The sequence below is a fragment of the Corythoichthys intestinalis genome, chromosome 7, assembly GCF_030265065.1.
Source record: "Corythoichthys intestinalis isolate RoL2023-P3 chromosome 7, ASM3026506v1, whole genome shotgun sequence".
Taxonomy (NCBI): domain Eukaryota; kingdom Metazoa; phylum Chordata; class Actinopteri; order Syngnathiformes; family Syngnathidae; genus Corythoichthys; species Corythoichthys intestinalis.
In genome coordinates this window covers 58,818,580-58,835,926 of record NC_080401.1, presented here as the reverse complement: position 1 = coordinate 58,835,926, position 17,347 = coordinate 58,818,580, and the positions used below count along the sequence as shown (strand labels likewise).

The 17,347-nt window shown below is 42.1% G+C and overlaps 1 protein-coding gene across 1 annotated transcript in view; it reads left to right on the top strand.

The window, feature by feature from the left end:
- Nucleotides 1-17,347, top strand: part of arhgap39 (Rho GTPase activating protein 39) — a 64,731-nt gene that overhangs the window by 36,750 nt on the left and 10,634 nt on the right. Inside the window, exons 2-5 of the mRNA XM_057841047.1 lie at nt 6,369-6,764; nt 12,889-14,029; nt 14,390-14,554; nt 15,648-15,833. Coding sequence (XP_057697030.1) covers nt 6,369-6,764; nt 12,889-14,029; nt 14,390-14,554; nt 15,648-15,833 — 1,888 coding nt within the window. The remainder of the gene's footprint in view (nt 1-6,368; nt 6,765-12,888; nt 14,030-14,389; nt 14,555-15,647; nt 15,834-17,347) is intronic.

The following is a 17,347-nucleotide window of genomic DNA, read 5'->3' as shown; positions in this document are numbered from 1 at the left end:
AAAAAAGAGAGAAAAAAATCAAACAAAATAAATAACTTAAAAAAAAAAAAAAAAAACAACAACCACCAGTTGGCCTGCAAGAAAAATAAAAACATAAAACAAAAACAAAACAAAAATAAATGAAAATTAAAAAAAGACAGGAAAAAATAAAACAAAATGAATACATTTTAAAAATATCAAAACAAATAAAACAAAATTATAAAAATAATAATGTAAAAGCATAATTAAAAAACACACACACAAACACACAACTGCCAGGGCCCACAACAAAGAATTAAAAATGAAAACAAAAAATAAATTAAAAAGAAAAGGAAAAAAACTACGGAAGCGTATTGCATTCACTTGAAAAATAAAAAAATGGGAGGCTGTTTTTTGAAATAATTTTTTTTTCAACCCTCCGTTTTTCTGAGTAATTTATTTTTGGGGCTGTTTTTTGAATTAATTTTTTTCAACCCTCCGTTTTTCTATTAATTTATTTTTGGGTTTGTTTTTTGAATTAATTTTTTTCCCTCAACATCGTTTTTCTAATTAATTTATTTTTGGGTTTGTTTTCTGAATTAATTTTTTTTCCAACTTTGTTTTTCAAAATAATTTATTTCCGTCGTAATTTTTGGGTTTGTTTTTTGAAATTTTTTTTTTCCTAACTACGTTTTTCAAAGTAATTTATTTTTGGGTTTGTTTTTTGAATTAATTTTTTTCCCTGAGCTTGGCTACCGAGGAAAAAATATTTATTCAAACTTCAAGCACTTGGAAGTCTCGCACGAACTGCATCCTGCAAGTCCAATACTGGAAGACACGTCTCGCGACACCTTCAAGCGGCCGTTTTTCAAATAAATATTTTTTCCTGAGCTTGCTAATGCTAATGCTAAAAAAAAAAATTAATTCAAAATTCAAGCACTCGTGAGTTATCGAGGTACTTGGAAGTCTCGCGCGAACTGCGTCCTGCAAGTTCAAGACTGGAGAGAGGAGTCTGTAGGACAGGACACCTGTCGCCTACACCTTCAAACGTCTTCTATTTTCGTTCAGTTAAGGTAAGTCATCAATATGAGTCATGCTAAAACTGTCCTTCTGTGTTAAGCCTTTATATTCTGATAAAGCAGTACTAGGTAAATTAAAGAGTTACGGACTAAGATATGCGATTGGCTGGAAACTGTTCGAAGTGCATTCGTTTTTTAGACTAGCAAACTTCGTCGGTCAAAGTAACTTACCCGAATAGTTATTTTAGCGCCTTTCCACACATAAAATGGAATGGTTTTATAATGCCATTGCCTATACCGTAATACAGTACTGTATTTGTGTAAAATAGATATTATCCACGCCACGTGGACATGTGTCGTCCATTGAACTGGCTGCCTTCTTTACAATGAAAACACGATTGCACAAGTATGAGGTTTCTCCTACGACGGGTATGTTGATGTGTCTGAACTCGAGATTGGGAAAAATAAACTATGTAGAAAAAGAATGGATGGATTTGCGTTATTTATTTGAGTGACCGGACTGTTTTATGTTGTTGTTGGCGGCTTACTAGACACGAATTTTCTTGGCACAGGAAAAACAAAGCCCAAAACGTATCTTACAGCAATCAATTCATGTTTATCATGGGACATGTAAGCAATTAAATAATACTACCGGTACACACAGTAACTTACTATATATTAGTGCACAATGATGAGTTGCCCAGGTTACAGCACAGAAGGACACCAACCAAACCAATTTTGGCAGTAATTTGAATAAGCACATTTTCTCGGTTGACAGTTAAATGATTGTATTCCTCCTTTTTCTCTCATTTGCCATGCCAGCATTGCAATGACAACCGCTGCTGATGTTCTACGCAGAATATGTGTTTCGGAGCAGAACTACAAGATTGCATAAGTCAAAAGAAAAATTCCAGGGTAGGTTTGTCAAAAATATGAAAAAGTGTCAAAGTATTGTTTTGGAAATTTTGTATACTGTTACGATATTTGATCACAAAAGTACGATATTCAGCCTAATATTCAGCCTATCAATAGCTGGATAGTTTTCAACAGTTGCTGCTGCTAATACAGCATTGCAATGTGTATGTTCTGATGTTAACTGGTTGGCAACTTGTTTTATTGTCATATAGTTTTAGCAAAATATGAACGGTTTGGTTAATTTTTCCAATGTTTTTTTTCAGCCAGTTAACATTTGAGTGTATTGCACAGCATTGACCCTAAAATATTGTCTCATTGGAGACATTTGTTTTACTCGTTTTTGCATTTGTTGTCATGCGGAAATGATTTGCACTACTCTTAATTTCGATTGAATTTTTTTCTTATTAGTAAAAAAAATTCTGGCTTTTTAATGTATCATTTTTTAAGGATATAGAGCTGAAAATGTATTTTGACAACCCTACTGCATGGCATATTAAATATAAGCTGATCTTTTCTACTGTAATATATATAATTGTTTACTAAGAAATGTTCACATTTTACTCCCTTAAATTGAGCTTGTGTATGTCTAATGCATACTTTTTAATTTTTGTTATAGATTGAAAGCACAATAAATGGACAATTAGATGCTGCTGCTCTGTCGTCATATATTCCAGCCTGGTGGAGATCAATCCAAAAAAAAAGACTTTCCCTGTTCCCTAAACTTGGGGGGGGGGGGTGAGCAACAAAGATTCTGATCAAGGTTTGAGGGCAATCCGTTAGACGTTGGTGGGCAGGCAGGGATCATTCACTGCTTTATTGCCCAGCAACATTCAGGCAAAATACATTGCATGAACATTTGTTTTGGAGTTGAGAATGTATTGAATAAATACTTTGGTGTATTTCTCTGTTCTTTTCCTTTCGGCTTTTCCCTTCAGGGGTGCCCACAACGAATCAGTTGTCTCCAGCTAACCCGGTCCTCTAATAAATTTTAGTATTGGAAGTTCTACCTCATGTGAAATTAATTCCAAAAGTGTTTGTAAATGTTTTTCTTTTTCAAAAGGTACATTAATTTTTGCCAACTGATCGTGTCTTTACTGCTGAGTCAGGTAGTTCAGTACTGCTCTGCATGATGCATTTCTCTGTACTGTCACTGTCAGTTGAGCCAATGAGGCAAACTTATGAATATTTCTGCCAGTTCTTGCATGTTAGCAGTCTACAATGTGTGAAATAATGATAATACCAAGTTTCACACTTTTTATTTGCCATTTGCTATAAAATTTAGAAATAGTTTACATATGTGTTACAATACAATGTGTAATATATAGATTAATTTGTTTTTGATTGAGAGACTGCTTGATAAAATATTAGTATTCAAAAATTATTGTTACTATTAATTGTTTGGCTGCAATTTAAAGAAAACAAGTTGACAGTAAATGTTTCAGTCAACATACGATTATGGGCATTGCTGTAATTTTTCCATAGTTATTGCACTGTCAGCACATGTTGATGTACATTAAGACAACGTATAGCTTGTGCAGTTTATTACACTTATCAGAAATGGTATGTAAGAATGTAAAAACATAAAAAGGTCAATGGCTTCCTCTGGAAAAGTGAGTGGATGAAGACCATTTTTTTGTCATGGCAAGGCAACAAATCGAAAAAAAAAAAATTCATCACAGGGATAGGGTCCTCTCTGCAGTCAATCTTCTCTGTAGGTTATCTTTATATGAGATTCCTCTTTTAGATACTCTTTGGCACCAAAAAGATGGGGTAATGGAGGTACTAGATTCCCAGCCGGAAGTACAGCATTCCTGCTTGGTAAAATTCTGGTTGTTCCAGCGGTGAAGAACTTCCTGCAGTTCTTTCTAAAATAAAATGGACACAACACGAGAGAAAAATTCACAAATTAAAGACATCTGTGGAAAAATATTTTGATGCGTTTAAGCACTGCAGTATAACTTTGCTCGTACTTATAAACATGCAATAAAAGGCGAATTTGCTTCCTGAATTCAAAATTTGTATTTGACAAGAAACGTGTTGGTATTTGTGAGTGTAAATTATTTTTTTTCGAGTTAAATAAGGCGAATCAATGCCATTTGCTAGCGCCTGAATAGCGCATTCCATTGTAGGTTTGCATTAAGCTAGCGGGACACATCAATATATCCAGTGGAAGAGGAGATGCCTCACGTTTGTGCAAAAGTATATTCTTCGAAAAAGAATGCAGCCACTGCAATGAAACCCGCTGCTGTAAGCATTCGGTTATGTTACTCGGACAGAAGAAGTTTGATGTTCTAAAAAACGGGGACGCTTCGAGCAGTTTCCACACAATTCCAGCTCCTAGCTGGTTACGTTACAACTAGGACAGAATAAGAATAACTCATATCGATATCTTACCTTAATTGAGCCAGTAGTGTGACCGTCATAAGTAGTTTGGGGTGTACGCGAGAGGTGTCCCACTGTCCGCCAGTCTTGAACTTGCAGGACGCAGTTCGCGCGAGACTTCCAAGTACCTCGATAACTCACGAGTGCTTGAATTTTGAATTCTTTTTTTTTTTTTAGCATTAGCATTAGCAAGCTCAGGAAAAAATATTTATTTGAAAAACGGCCGCTTGAAGGTGTCGCGAGACGTGTCGTCCAGCATTGGACTTGCAGGATGCAGTTCGCGCGAGACTTCCAAGTGCTTGAATTTTAATAAATATTTTTTCCTCGGTAACCAAGCTCGGGAAAAAAAAAAAAAAAATTCAAAAAACAAACCCAGAAATAAATTATTTTGAAAAACAAGGTTGGAAAAAAAAATTAATTCAAAAAACAAACCCGAAAATAAATTATTTTGAAAAACAAGGTTGGAAAAAAAATTAATTCAAAAAACAAACCCAGAAATAAATTATTTTGAAAAACAAGGTTGGAAAAAAAAATTAATTCAAAAAACAAACCCGAAAATAAATTATTTTGAAAAACAAGGTTGGAAAAAAAATTAATTCAAAAAACAAACCCAAAAATAAATTAATTAGAAAAACGGAGGGTTGAAAAAAGATTAATTCAAAAAACAAACCCAAAAATAAATTAATTAGAAAAACGGAGGGTTGAAAAAAAATTAATTAAAAAAACAGCCTCCCATTTTTTTATTTTTCAAGTGAATGCAATACGCTTCCGTAAAAAACAAAACAAAATGAATAAAAAATAACAAAAAATAAATAAATAATAACTAGAAAAAAAAAAGAAAAAAAAAATGTAAAAAATCACAAACAAAACACAACCACCAGGTGGCCCACCACAAACAATTTAAAAAATTAAAAAAATAGAGAGAAAAAAATAAAACAAAATAAATAAAAAAATAAAAATAAAAAAAAAACACCAGGTTGCCCGCAAGAAAAATAAAAACATAAAACAAAACAAAAATAAAAAAAGACAGGAAAAAATAAAACAAAATGAATACATTTTAAAAATATAAAAACAAATTTAAAAAAATTATAAAAATAATAATGTAAAAGAATAATTTAAAAAAAAACACAGACACACAACTACCAGGGCCCGCAACAAAGAATTAAAAATGAAAACAAATTAAAACAAAACAAAAATAAAAATTAAAAAAGAGAGAAAAAAACCCAAAATAAATAAAAAATAACAAAAAATAAACAAATAAAATTAAATAAAACAAAAAATAATGTAAAAAAAAAAAAGTTGTAACAAAAAAACAAACAAAACACAACCACTAGGTGGACCACAACAAAGAATTAAAAAAAATAAAAATTAAGGAGAGAAAAAAATAAAACAAAACAAAAAAATCTAAAAAATAAATAAAAATAAAATAATAATGTATATAAAAATAAAAATACAACCACCAGCTGACCCGCAACAAAAAATCACAGTTTTAGCCGTCGCAATCATCCCCCGACTGCCGACTGAAATCGCGCCAGTCTCCAGTTTCTCCCTTGTTAATATTTCATCCCGCGTCATCGACCAAAGTGGGTCATTTGGAACGCAAACGTGTGAAGCAATTACGGCCAATTAATCCCGCCGTCGCCCCCGCGGATTAAGACTTTCAGCTTCGTTTGACGCGGAGGCTTCCGACGCGCGCCAATGTCTGTCGAGGACAGACGAAAAGACCCAACTTGTTGACAAAAATGCGATGACGCGATACGAGACGTGTAACGGAGACTGTGAGTAAGATGCTAGTGGCACATTTCACTTGGCTGTTGCCGGCGTGTCATCTAATTAGATCAACGCGTGAGGACGCAACAGCTGCGCAAACTCGGAAAGCTTTCGCCACGGTATTTAAAAAATTAAAATGCCGTTTGGAAAAATTAAATGGTAGCTTTCCTGTGGGAGGTAACACTCAGGACACTTCCTGTTGATTTTGTGGCATTTTGGGGTCACAAACTGTTGATTTGGGGGGCGTTTTAGGGTCACTTCCTGCTGATTTGTTTCTATCGAGTCACACCATTTTTTAAAAAACTGTTTTGTGTGCTTTTGCAGGTTGGAGTGGGTGGAGATCATCGAGCCGCGTACGCGCGAGCGCATGTACGCCAACCTGCTGACGGGCGAATGCGTGTGGGACCCGCCGGCGGGCGTGCGCATCAAGCGCACGGGCGACAACCAGTGGTGGGAGCTCTTCGACCCCAACACCTCGCGCTTCTACTACTACAACGCCTCTACGCAGCGCACCGTCTGGCACCGCCCGCAAGGCTGCGACATCATCCCGCTGGCCAAGTTGCAGACGCTCAAGCAGCACGCCGACGCCGCGGGGGGCGTGGCCAACGACGACGACCGCGACGCCAACGAGGATGACGACGACGGCCGGGAGGGGAGCGCCTCGTCCTCACTGGACCGAGAAGGAAGCCGTAATCGGGCCGGGAAAGACCAAACCGAGAGGTGAGCGAGCGCTTTGCCCCCACCAAGATGGCCGCCACGCAGGCATGTGACTACAGGTTGCCTATTCAAATTCATTAAATATTCACTTCATATTGGTTTTTGGGGCATTTTGGGGTCACTTCCTGTTGATTTGAAGCTGCCTGTTGATTTTCGGGCATTTCCAGGTCACTTCCTGTTGGTTTTGGGTCACTTCCTGTTGGTTTTGGGGCATTTCGGGATCACTTCCTGTTCATTGGAAGCTGCCTGTTTATTTTGGGATATTTCCTGGTCATTTCCTGTTCATTTTACATCACTTCCTGTTGGTTTTGGGGCAATTCGGGGTCACTTCCTGTTCAATGGTCACTGCCTGTTGATTTTGGGGCATTTCCAGGTTACTTCCTGTTGATTTTGGGTCACTTCCTGTTGGCTTTGGGGCACTTTGGGTTCACTTCCTGTTGATTTCAGGTGACTTCCTATTGGTTTATGGGCATTTTGGGGTCGTTCCCTGTTCATTGGTGGGGATATTTCCGAGTCACTTCCTGTTGACTTTGCATCACTTCCTGTTGGATTTGAGGCATTCCAGGGTCACTTCCTGTACATTTTGGATCATTTCCATGTAATTTTAGGGCATTTCTAGGTTATATTGGTTTTGGGGCATTCCAGGGTCACTTCCTGTTTAATGGGCACTGCCTGTTGATTTGGGGGCATTTACAGGTTACTTCCTGTTGATTTTGGGTCACTTCCTGTTGGTTTTCGGGGTATTCCAGGGTCACTTCCTGTTTAATGGGAACTGCCTGTTGATTTGGGGGCATTTACAGGTTACTTCCTGTTGATTTCGGGTCACTTCCTATTGGATTTGGGGCATTTCGGGGTCATTTCCTGTTTATTGGTAGCTACCTGTTGATTTGGGGATATTTCCAAGTCACTTCCTGTTGACTTTGCATCACTTCCTGTTGGTTTTGGGGCATTCCAGGGTCTCTTCCTGTTCATTGGTAGCTGCCTGTTGATTTTGGGGGATTTTCCCATCACTTCCTGTTGATTTTGATTCACTTCCTATTGGTTTTGGGGCATTCCGGGGTCACTTCCTGTACATTTTGGATCATTTCAGTGTAATTTTAGGGCATTTTTAGGTTACTTCCTGTCGCTCTCGGGTCACTTCCTATTGGTTTTGGGGCATTCCAGGGTCACATCTTGTTCAATGGTCACTACCTGTTAATTTGGGAGAATTCCCGGTTATTTCCTGTTGATTTCAGGTCACTTCCTGTTGATTTTGGGTCACTTCCTGTTGTTTTTCGGGGTATTCCAGGGTCACTTCCTGTTTAATGGGAACTGCCTGTTGATTTGGGGGCATTTACAGGTTACCTCCTGTTGATTTTGGGTCACTTCCTATTGGTTTTGGGGCATTTCGGGGGCATTTCCTGTTCATTGGTAGCTGCCTATTGATTTTGGGGGTTTTCACGTCACTTCACACACAGTTTTGGGTTACTTTCTTTACATTTTTTATCATGAACTGTTGATTTTAGGGCATATCCGGGCCACTTCCTGCTCAGTGGTCACTGCCTGTTGATTTTGGGGCATTTACAGGTTACTTCCTGTTGATTTTGGGTCACTTCCTGTTCATTTTGGGGCATTTACAGGTCACTTCCTGTTGATTTCGGGTCACTTCCTGTTGGTTTTTGGGGTAACCCAAGGTCACTTCCTGTTTAAGGGCCACTGCCTGTTGATTGGGAGGCATTTACAGGTTACTTCCTGTTGATTTTGGGTCACTTCCTGTTGGTTTTGGGGGCAGTTTTGGGTCACTTTTTTTACATTTTTGATCATGAACTGTTGATTTTAGGGCATATCCGGCCCACTTCCTGTTCAATGTTCACTGCCTGTTGATTTTGGGGCATTTACAGGTTACTTCCTGTTGATTTGGGGTTACTTCCAATTGGTTTTGGGGCATTTCGGGGTCTCTTCCTATTAATTGGTAGCTGCCTATTGATTTGGGGATATTTCCTGGTTACTTCCTGTTGATTTTGAGTCACTTCCTATTGGTGTTGGCTGCATATATGGGTCATTACTTTATTGACCCATTGACCCACTCCAAGTATATGGATTGGACGTATGGATCGCCGTCAATAGCAGAAATGCTAATTTATCAGATGACAGTTTTCGGTTGCAGCACTACTTGATATATTTAGGTGTCATAATTCTTGTAAAAGCGAAATTCTATTGTGGCATATCAATATTGTGGTTTTTTTTTTTTTTTTTTTAACTTTTTTTAATCACACAGTTAGCGTGTTTTGCTAACTGAGCAGATTTCGTGACCAGGTTATGTAAATGTGGCATTTGGACTCCGGGAAAATGGGCGGGTGGGCTTTTTTTTGTTTTGTTTTGTTGTTATGCCATTCTCACGCCGGCGCCATTCGTTGGCTTCCGGGCTGGGAAAGTGTCAGGTGACCAATCCATTTCACACCGGGGTCTTCTTTCTGGGAGCTAGCCAGAGCCACTTCTTTGTGTTCCTGGCAGAAAAGTGGCAAAAGCTTACGTGGATATGAACTCTAATGAACCGGAGTGGATTACACACTGGTATTGAAGTGCCATTCATTTGCTTTTCACCTTCTCTTCTTCTCATCTCCTTCCATTTTCCAGTTGCTCCTGTCCTTCCTCACCCTTTACAGGGCAAGTAGTACAGTACAAATAGTGATTCAATGTAACTAATAGTGTTTACCCGCCATTCATCTACTAACCGATTGAGAAATGATAGTTTAATTCCGATCAATTGTGACCAATCCATCCGGTAGATTCATTGCGGTTGGTGGCGATCAAGGTACCCGTGTACACATTCCCTTCCTGTTGACATCAGTTCACTTCCTGTTTATATGATGTCACATCCTGTTGATTTCATGGCGTTTTGTGGGTCACTTCCTATTGATATAATGTCACTTCATTTTGATATGAGGTCACTTCATGTTGATATGGAGGTGTTTCGGGGTCACTTACTGTTGACATTAGGTCACTTCCTGTTGATATGATGTCACTTCCTTTTGATTGCATGGGGTTTTGGCGTCACTTGTTGGTAACGGGTCATTTCCTGTTGATTTGGAGGTGTTTTGGCGTCATTTCCTGTTGACATTTCACTTCCTGTTGATTTGGAGGCATTTTGGGGTCACTTCCTGTTGAAATCAGGTCACTTCCAGTTGATATTATGTCAATTCCTGTTGATTTGGAGGCGTTTCTGGGTCACTTCCTATTGATATGGAGGTGTTTTGGGGTCACTTCTTGTTGACATCATTTCACTTCCTGTTTATGTCATTTCCTGTTGATTTGGAGGCCCTGTGGGGGTCATTTCCTGTTGACATCAGGTCATTTCCTTTTGATTTGTAGGCGTTTTGGGGTCACTTCCTGTTGACATCAGGTCACTTCCTGTTGATTGTACGACACTTCCTGTTGATTTGGAGGCGTTTTGGGGTCACTTCCTGTTGATATCAGGTCACTTCCTACTGATTTGGAGAGGTTTTGGTGTCACTTCCTGTTGACATCATTTCACTTCCTGTTGATATTATGTCACTTCCTGTTGATTTGGAGGCCTTGTGGCGTTACTTTCTGTTGTTATCAGGTCACTTTCTGTTGATTTGGAAGTGTTTTGGGGTCACTTCCTGTTGACATCAGGTCGCTTCCTGTTGATTGTATGACACTTCCTGTTGATTTGGAGGCGTTGTGGGGTCACTTCCTGTTGACATAGGGTCACTGACTGTTGATTTAGATGTGTTTTGGGGTCACCTCGTGTTTATATGGAGGCGTTTTGGGGTCACTTCCTGTTGAAATCAGTTCACTTCCTTTTGATATGCCACTTCCTGTTGATTGCATGGCATTTTGGCGTCACCTGTTGAAAACGGGTCACTTCCTGTTGATATGGAGGCGTTGTGGGGTCACTTCCTGTTGACATCAGGTCACTTCCTGTTTATTTGGAGGCATTTGGGGGTCACTTCCTGCCTTCACCTGGTCACTTCCTGTTGATATCGGGTCACTTCCTGTTGATTTGGAGGTTTGGGGTAACCTCTTGTTGATATGATGTCACTTCCTGTTGATTGCATGGCGTTTTGGGTGTCACTTGTTGAAAACGGGTCACTTCCTGTTGATTTGGAGGCGTTGTGGGGTCACTTCCTGTTGATATTATGTCACTTCCTGTTGATTTTTGAGGCGTTGTTGGGTCACTTCCTGTTGACATGAGGTCACTGTTGATTTGGAGGCGATTTGGGTTCACTTATTGTTGATATCAGGTCACTTCCTACTATTATGGAGGTGTTTTGGCGTCACTTTCTGTTGACATCATTTCACTTCCTGTTGATTTGGAGGCCTTGTGGGGTCACTTCCTGTTGATTTGGAGGCGTTTTGGGGTCACTTCCTGTTGACATAAGTTGACTTCCTGTTGATTGCATGGCGTTTTGGGTGTCACTTGTTGAAAATGGGTCACTTCCTGTTGATTCGGAGGTGTTTTGGGGTCACTTCCTGTTGACATCAGGTCACTTCCTACTGATTTGGAGGTGTTTTGGCGTCACTTCCTCTTGACCTCATTTCACTTCCTGTTGATTTGGAGGCCTTGTGGGGTCACTTCCTGTTGATTTGGAGGCATTTGGGGGTCATTTCCTGCCTTCACCAGGTCCTGTTGAAAATGGGTCACTTCCTGTTGATTCGGAGGTGTTTTGGGGTCACTTCCTGTTGACATCAGGTCACTTCCTACTGCTTTGGAGGTGTTTTGGCGTCACTTCCTGTTGACATCATTTCACTTCCTGTTGGAGGCCTTGTGGGGTCCCTTCCTGTTGACATCAGGTCACTTCCTGTTGATTTGGAGGCATTTGGGGGTCACTTACTGCCTTCACCAGGTCCTGTTGATATCGGCCCACTTTCTGTTGATTTGGAGGTGTTTTGGGGGTAACCTCCTGTTGTTATCAGGTCACTTTCTTTTGATATCGGGTCACTTCCTGTTGATTTGGAGGTGGTTTGGGGTATCCTCTTGTTGATATGATGTCACTTCCTGTTGATTGCATGGCGTTTTGGCGTCACTTGTTGAAAAGGGGTCACTTCCTGTTGATTTGGAGGCGTTTTGGGGTCACTTCCTGTTGATATCAGGTCGCTTCCTACTGATTTGGAGGTGTTTTGGCGTCACTTCCTGTTGACATTTCACTTCTTGTTGATATGTCAGTTCCTGTTGATTTGGAGGCCTTGTGGGGTTACTTCCTGTTGTTATCAGGTCACTTCCTGTTGATTTGGAAGTGTTTTGGGGTCACTTCCTGTTGACATCAGGTCACTTCCTGTTGATTGTATGACACTTGCTGTTGATTTGGAGGCGTTTTGGGGTCACTTCCTGTTGATATCAGGTCACTTCCCACTGATTTGGAGGTGTTTCGGCATCACTTCCTGTTGACATCAGTTCACTTCCTGTTGATATGATGTCATTCCTGTTGATTGCATGGCATTTTGGGTGTCACTTGTTGAAAACGGGTCACTTCCTGTTGATTAGGTGGCATTTTGGGGTCACTTCCCATTGATTTGGAGGTGTTTCAGGTCACTTCCCGTTGATATTGGGTCACTTCTTGTTCATTTCAGTTCATATATTAATATCAGGTAAACGCAATGAATTCACAGCCCGATTGTGATTAATCCATGGATATCTTAATCCTGGTTGATTGCGTTTCATTTCAGAAAATGAATCGCAATAATTGCAATCAGTCAATAAACAGATTACTCAGGATGACATGCAATTAATCTAAGGACCAAGTAATTGTGGTTAATCCATGGATAGATTAATCGCGATAAAGGTAATTAATCTACCGACCGATTAATAGCGATTAGTTGATTGCGATTCATTTCTGAAAAAGGAATGGCAGTTTATTGCGATTAATCCGCGGATGGATGATCTGCGATTAATCTATCGTTTGGGCTATAAATTGATTAATTGCGATTAATCCATGGGTAGATTAATCACGAATCCGAATAATCTATGGAACTGATTATTTGCGGTAATCCATGGGTAGATGATCGCAACCAATTCGATTAATCTACGATTGTGATTTATTCTTGGATAGATTAATCGGTGGACAACACCAACGAGCGCCCGATTTTTAATCTGGAGTTTTCTCACTTCTCGTCTTCTTTTCAGGACGTCCCCGTTCAGGTGGAACACGGGCACCAAGGAGCGCATGCTGATCAAGGTGACGGAGCGGGAGCCCGCCTTCCCGGCCCGACAGGGCAACGGCTACTCCCCGTGCGAGCTGCCCGGCGGGGGCGCTCGCGAGACCGCCTCAGAAGGCGACGCCCAATCGGAGCGGCGGCGCTCCCCTTTCCCTAAGCGCGCGGACCAGCGGCGCCCCTCGGCCGACTCGCAAGCCTCGTCGCCGCGCTACGGCTACGAGCCGCCGCCGCTCTATGAGGAGCCGCCCTCAGAGTACCAGCCGCCGCCCATCTACGAGGAGCCGCCCGCCGACCCGTCCTTCTACGGCGGGAAGTCGCCGGCCCGCAAGACCTCGGCGCCCATCTACCACTCCCCCAAGCAGTCCCCTTACGGCCAGCTGGTCCTGACCCGCCAGAAGTGTCCGGAGAAGACCCAGAGTCTGGAGTACAGCCCCGCGGGGAAGGAGTACGTCAAGCAGCTGGTCTACGTGGAGCAGTCGTCCTCAAGCCCCCGCTTCAAGACGGCCGAGCGCCTGCTGCGCTACGGCACGTCCTCCGGGGGTTCCTATGGGGGGTCCTACACCCTCCAGCACAGCCAGTCCCTGATCCGGGACCCCCGCCTGCTGCTGGACTACAGCGGCGATGGCGGTCAAAGGCTCCTCTACGAGGACTCGGTCTCCTGGTCGTCCGGCCAGACTCACTCTTTGTCCACGTCCCCCGGCGGGAACCGCAAACGCAAGAGCCGCAAGCCCTCGCTGCCTCAGGAGTTGGCCCGCGGCCAATACGGGGGCACGGCGTCCGAGGCCATGCTGGCGCAGGCGCGGCTGGCGTGGGAGGCGCAGCGGGTGATGAAGCAGCGCAGCAGCTGGGACTCGGGGCAAGGCGGCGTCGAAGACGAGGGCGGCCGGGGGTCCAAAGACGGCTACGAGAGCGACGGCGCCGTGCCGCCCCCCTTGCCGGGGCCCGTGGTCAGGGCTTTCAGCGAGGACGAGGCCTTGGCGCAGAGCGACGGCCACCTCTGGAAGAGGAGCACCTTCGAGCGGTTGGGATTTCCTCAAGCGCTGTTGGAGAAGAGCCTCTCCATGCAGACTAGCTTAGCCTCTCCGGAGAACTACCTCCACCCCTCGCAGGTACCCTCCCTTAGGCTATACGTTATCGCCATATTTGGCTGCCGTTGACAGCGCTAGCTAATTAACCTCATGTTTAATCTCACCCAAACATTGGTGAAGTCAAGATTCACTGGGCCAGATTAGGCCCATGGGCCGCAAGTTTTAGACCTGTGCTCTATTGCATGTTGCAAAACGACATTTCCACTAATTTACTAACTAATCACTATCAATGTAATTTGCAAATCTATGTTAGTGGAGTAAATCATATCTGCGGCATTAGTGAAGTCTCCTGTCACAAGATGGCCGGCAGTTCGTTATGCCAACTTATTTAGGTGATATCTACGTTTATCATGTTGACTTTTGGCTTGTTTTCCGTCACAGTCGGAGGACCTGGGCGCCTGCGCCCAATTCGAGGCCAGCCGCAACGCCAGGAATATGATGCCCAGCGCCAGCTGCGGCGTTTTCCCAGAATTCACCCTGAGGAAACCGTCCTCCGAGACCGACATCGAGAACTGGGCGTCCAAGCACTTCAACAAACACACGCAGGTGCGCCAACGCTAACTTCAAACAACTTCCTATTAATTTTGGGGCATTTTCGGTCATTTCTGACTTTGACGGTGATGGATGTCCAATCCATCGCTGTCCTTACGTTCCAAATGGATTGGACGCTGTCAATGACATTAAACGGTTAGCATTTAAAGCCAGTACTCCCAGTTTAAATGAATTGGATGTCTATCCTTGTCAATGACAGACAATGTGTTCATTTTGGGTCACTTCCTTTTGAATTTTAGGGCCACTTTTTGTTGATTATTGGCCACTTGCAGGTCACTTTCTGGATTTGGGGGCTTTCCCAGGTCACTTGTGGTAGATTTGAGATCGTTTCCTATTGATTTTAGTGCATTTCCAGGTTGCTTCCTGTATATATTGGGTCACTTCCTGTTGATTTTTAGGCATTCCAGGGTCACTTCCTATTGATTTTGGGGCATTCCAGAGTCACTTCCTGTACATATTGGGTCACTTCCTGATTATTTTGGGCCATGCCAGGGTCACTTCCTGTATATATTGGGTCACTTCCTGTTGATTTTGAGGCATTCCAGGGTCACTTCCTGTACATATCGGGTCACTTCCTGTTGATTTTGGGGCAATTCAGAGTCACTCCCTGTACATATTGGGTCACTTCCTGTTGATTTTGAGGCATTGCTCGGTCACTTCCTGTTCATTGGTCACTTCCTGTTGATTTTGGGTCACTTTTTTAGTTGGTTTTGGAACACAAATCATTAGGAAGTGACCCTGGAATGCCACAATATCAACAGGAAGTGACCGAATTTGTACAGGAAGTGACTGGAATGCCCCAAAATCAACAGGAAGTGACTCGATATGTACCCAGGAAGTTACTCCAAAATGTCACCCAAAAACAGGAAGTGACCTAATATCAACAGGAAGTGACCCCAAAATAACAGGAAGTGACCTAATATCAACAGGAAGTGACCCTGAAATGTCCCCAAATAAACAGGAAGTGAACTGATATAAACAGGAAGTGAACCCAAATGCCCCCAAATGAATTGTTTCTTGCCCATTTGAACATGAAAAAAATCTGGTGTTGAATACGGATACATTTGCTTTGCCTTGCATTGCATAGGGTCTGTTCAGGAGGAAGGTGTCCATCGCCAACATGCTGGCGTGGAGCAGCGAGCCCATCAAGAAGCCCATGATCGTCACGTCGGACCGCAGCGTCAAGAAGGAGGCGGTGGACATCTTCAAGCTCATCCAAACCTACATGGGGGACCGCCGCACCAAAGCCGACCCCCTCTGCGTAGCCCTGGAGGTAACCGGGTCATTTTTTCCAATAGAGTGCCATAGGTGTCCCCAGTATAAATGAAGAGAAGGGAAAAACAAGCTATTTTCCTCCTATCGTCAACTGAATTTTTAACTAGAAGACGTCCAATTCGTTTCAAGTGGGAGGGTGGCAGCTGCCCCCAGAAGAAAATTAGACTTAAAAGTGTGGTCCTGGGACAAAATCTCTTCTTACTGCAAAGGCATCAGAGATGGAATTTCTAGCTAGAAAATCTTCAAAAGCATTCAAGGAGCTTCGTCATGTTAGACAGCAGCGCCCTCTGCAGGCTTGCTTGGCATTTACAGCGTGTTATCGCAAATCAATAACTGGTTTCTTTCAATGTTGTTTTAGTATACATTTCAAGTTTACTGTTTTTTATGAATGACATTGGCAAGAATTGGAAAGAATAAATAATATAAATGAAAAATAATCATTATTCTGTGCTAATAATAATTTGATCTAACCCAATTATATGGGATAATTAGCGACCTAATATGAACAGGAAGTGACCCCGAAATGTCCCAAATCAACAGGAAGTGACCTGCTATCAACAGGAAGTGACCCCAAACCACCACGAAATCACCTGGAAGTGATCTCATACCAAAATGAAGTGATCTGATATAAACAGGAAGTGACCCCGAAACGCCACGAAAAACGGAAGTGACCCAGAAATGTCCCCAAACCAACAGGAAGTGGCATAATATTAACAGGATGTGATCCTAAAATCTCCCTAAATAAACAAAAAGTGAACCTATACAAACAAAGTGACCACTGAAATGCCCCTAAATCAACAGGAAGTGACCCTAAAATACCCCCAAATTAACAGGAAGTAAATTGATACAAACAGTATGTGACCACTGAAAAGCCCACAATTCAACAGGAAGTGACACGAAAATATCCCCCTAAAAATAGGAAGTGACCTAATATCAACAGGAAGTGACCCCAGAATGTCCCTGATTCAACAGGAAGTGGCATTATAGCAATAGGAAGTGACCACCAAAACACCGCCAAATTTACAGGAAGTAAACTGATATAAAAAGGAAGTGACCACTGAAATGCCCCCAAATCAACATGAAATGACCTTCAAATATACCCCAAATCAACAGGAAATGACCAAATATTAACCGGAAGTGACCCCAGAATGTCCTCAATTCAACAGGAAGTGGCATTATAACAACAGGAAGTGACCCCAAATAAACAAAGTGAACTGATATAAACAGGAAGTGGCCACCAAAATGCCTCCAAATCAACAGGAAGTGACCTGCAAATATCCCCCCAAAACAGGAAGTGGTCTGATATCAACAGGAAGTGACCCGGAGATGTCCCCAAATCAACAGGAAGTGGCATTATAGCAAAAGGAAGTTATCTGATATCAACAGGAAATTAGCCCCGAAATGTCCCCAAATTAACAGGCGGTACACTGATATAAACCGGAAGTGACCCAAAAATATCCCCTAAAAACAGGAAGTGGCCTGACATCAACAGGAAGGGACCACGAGATGTCC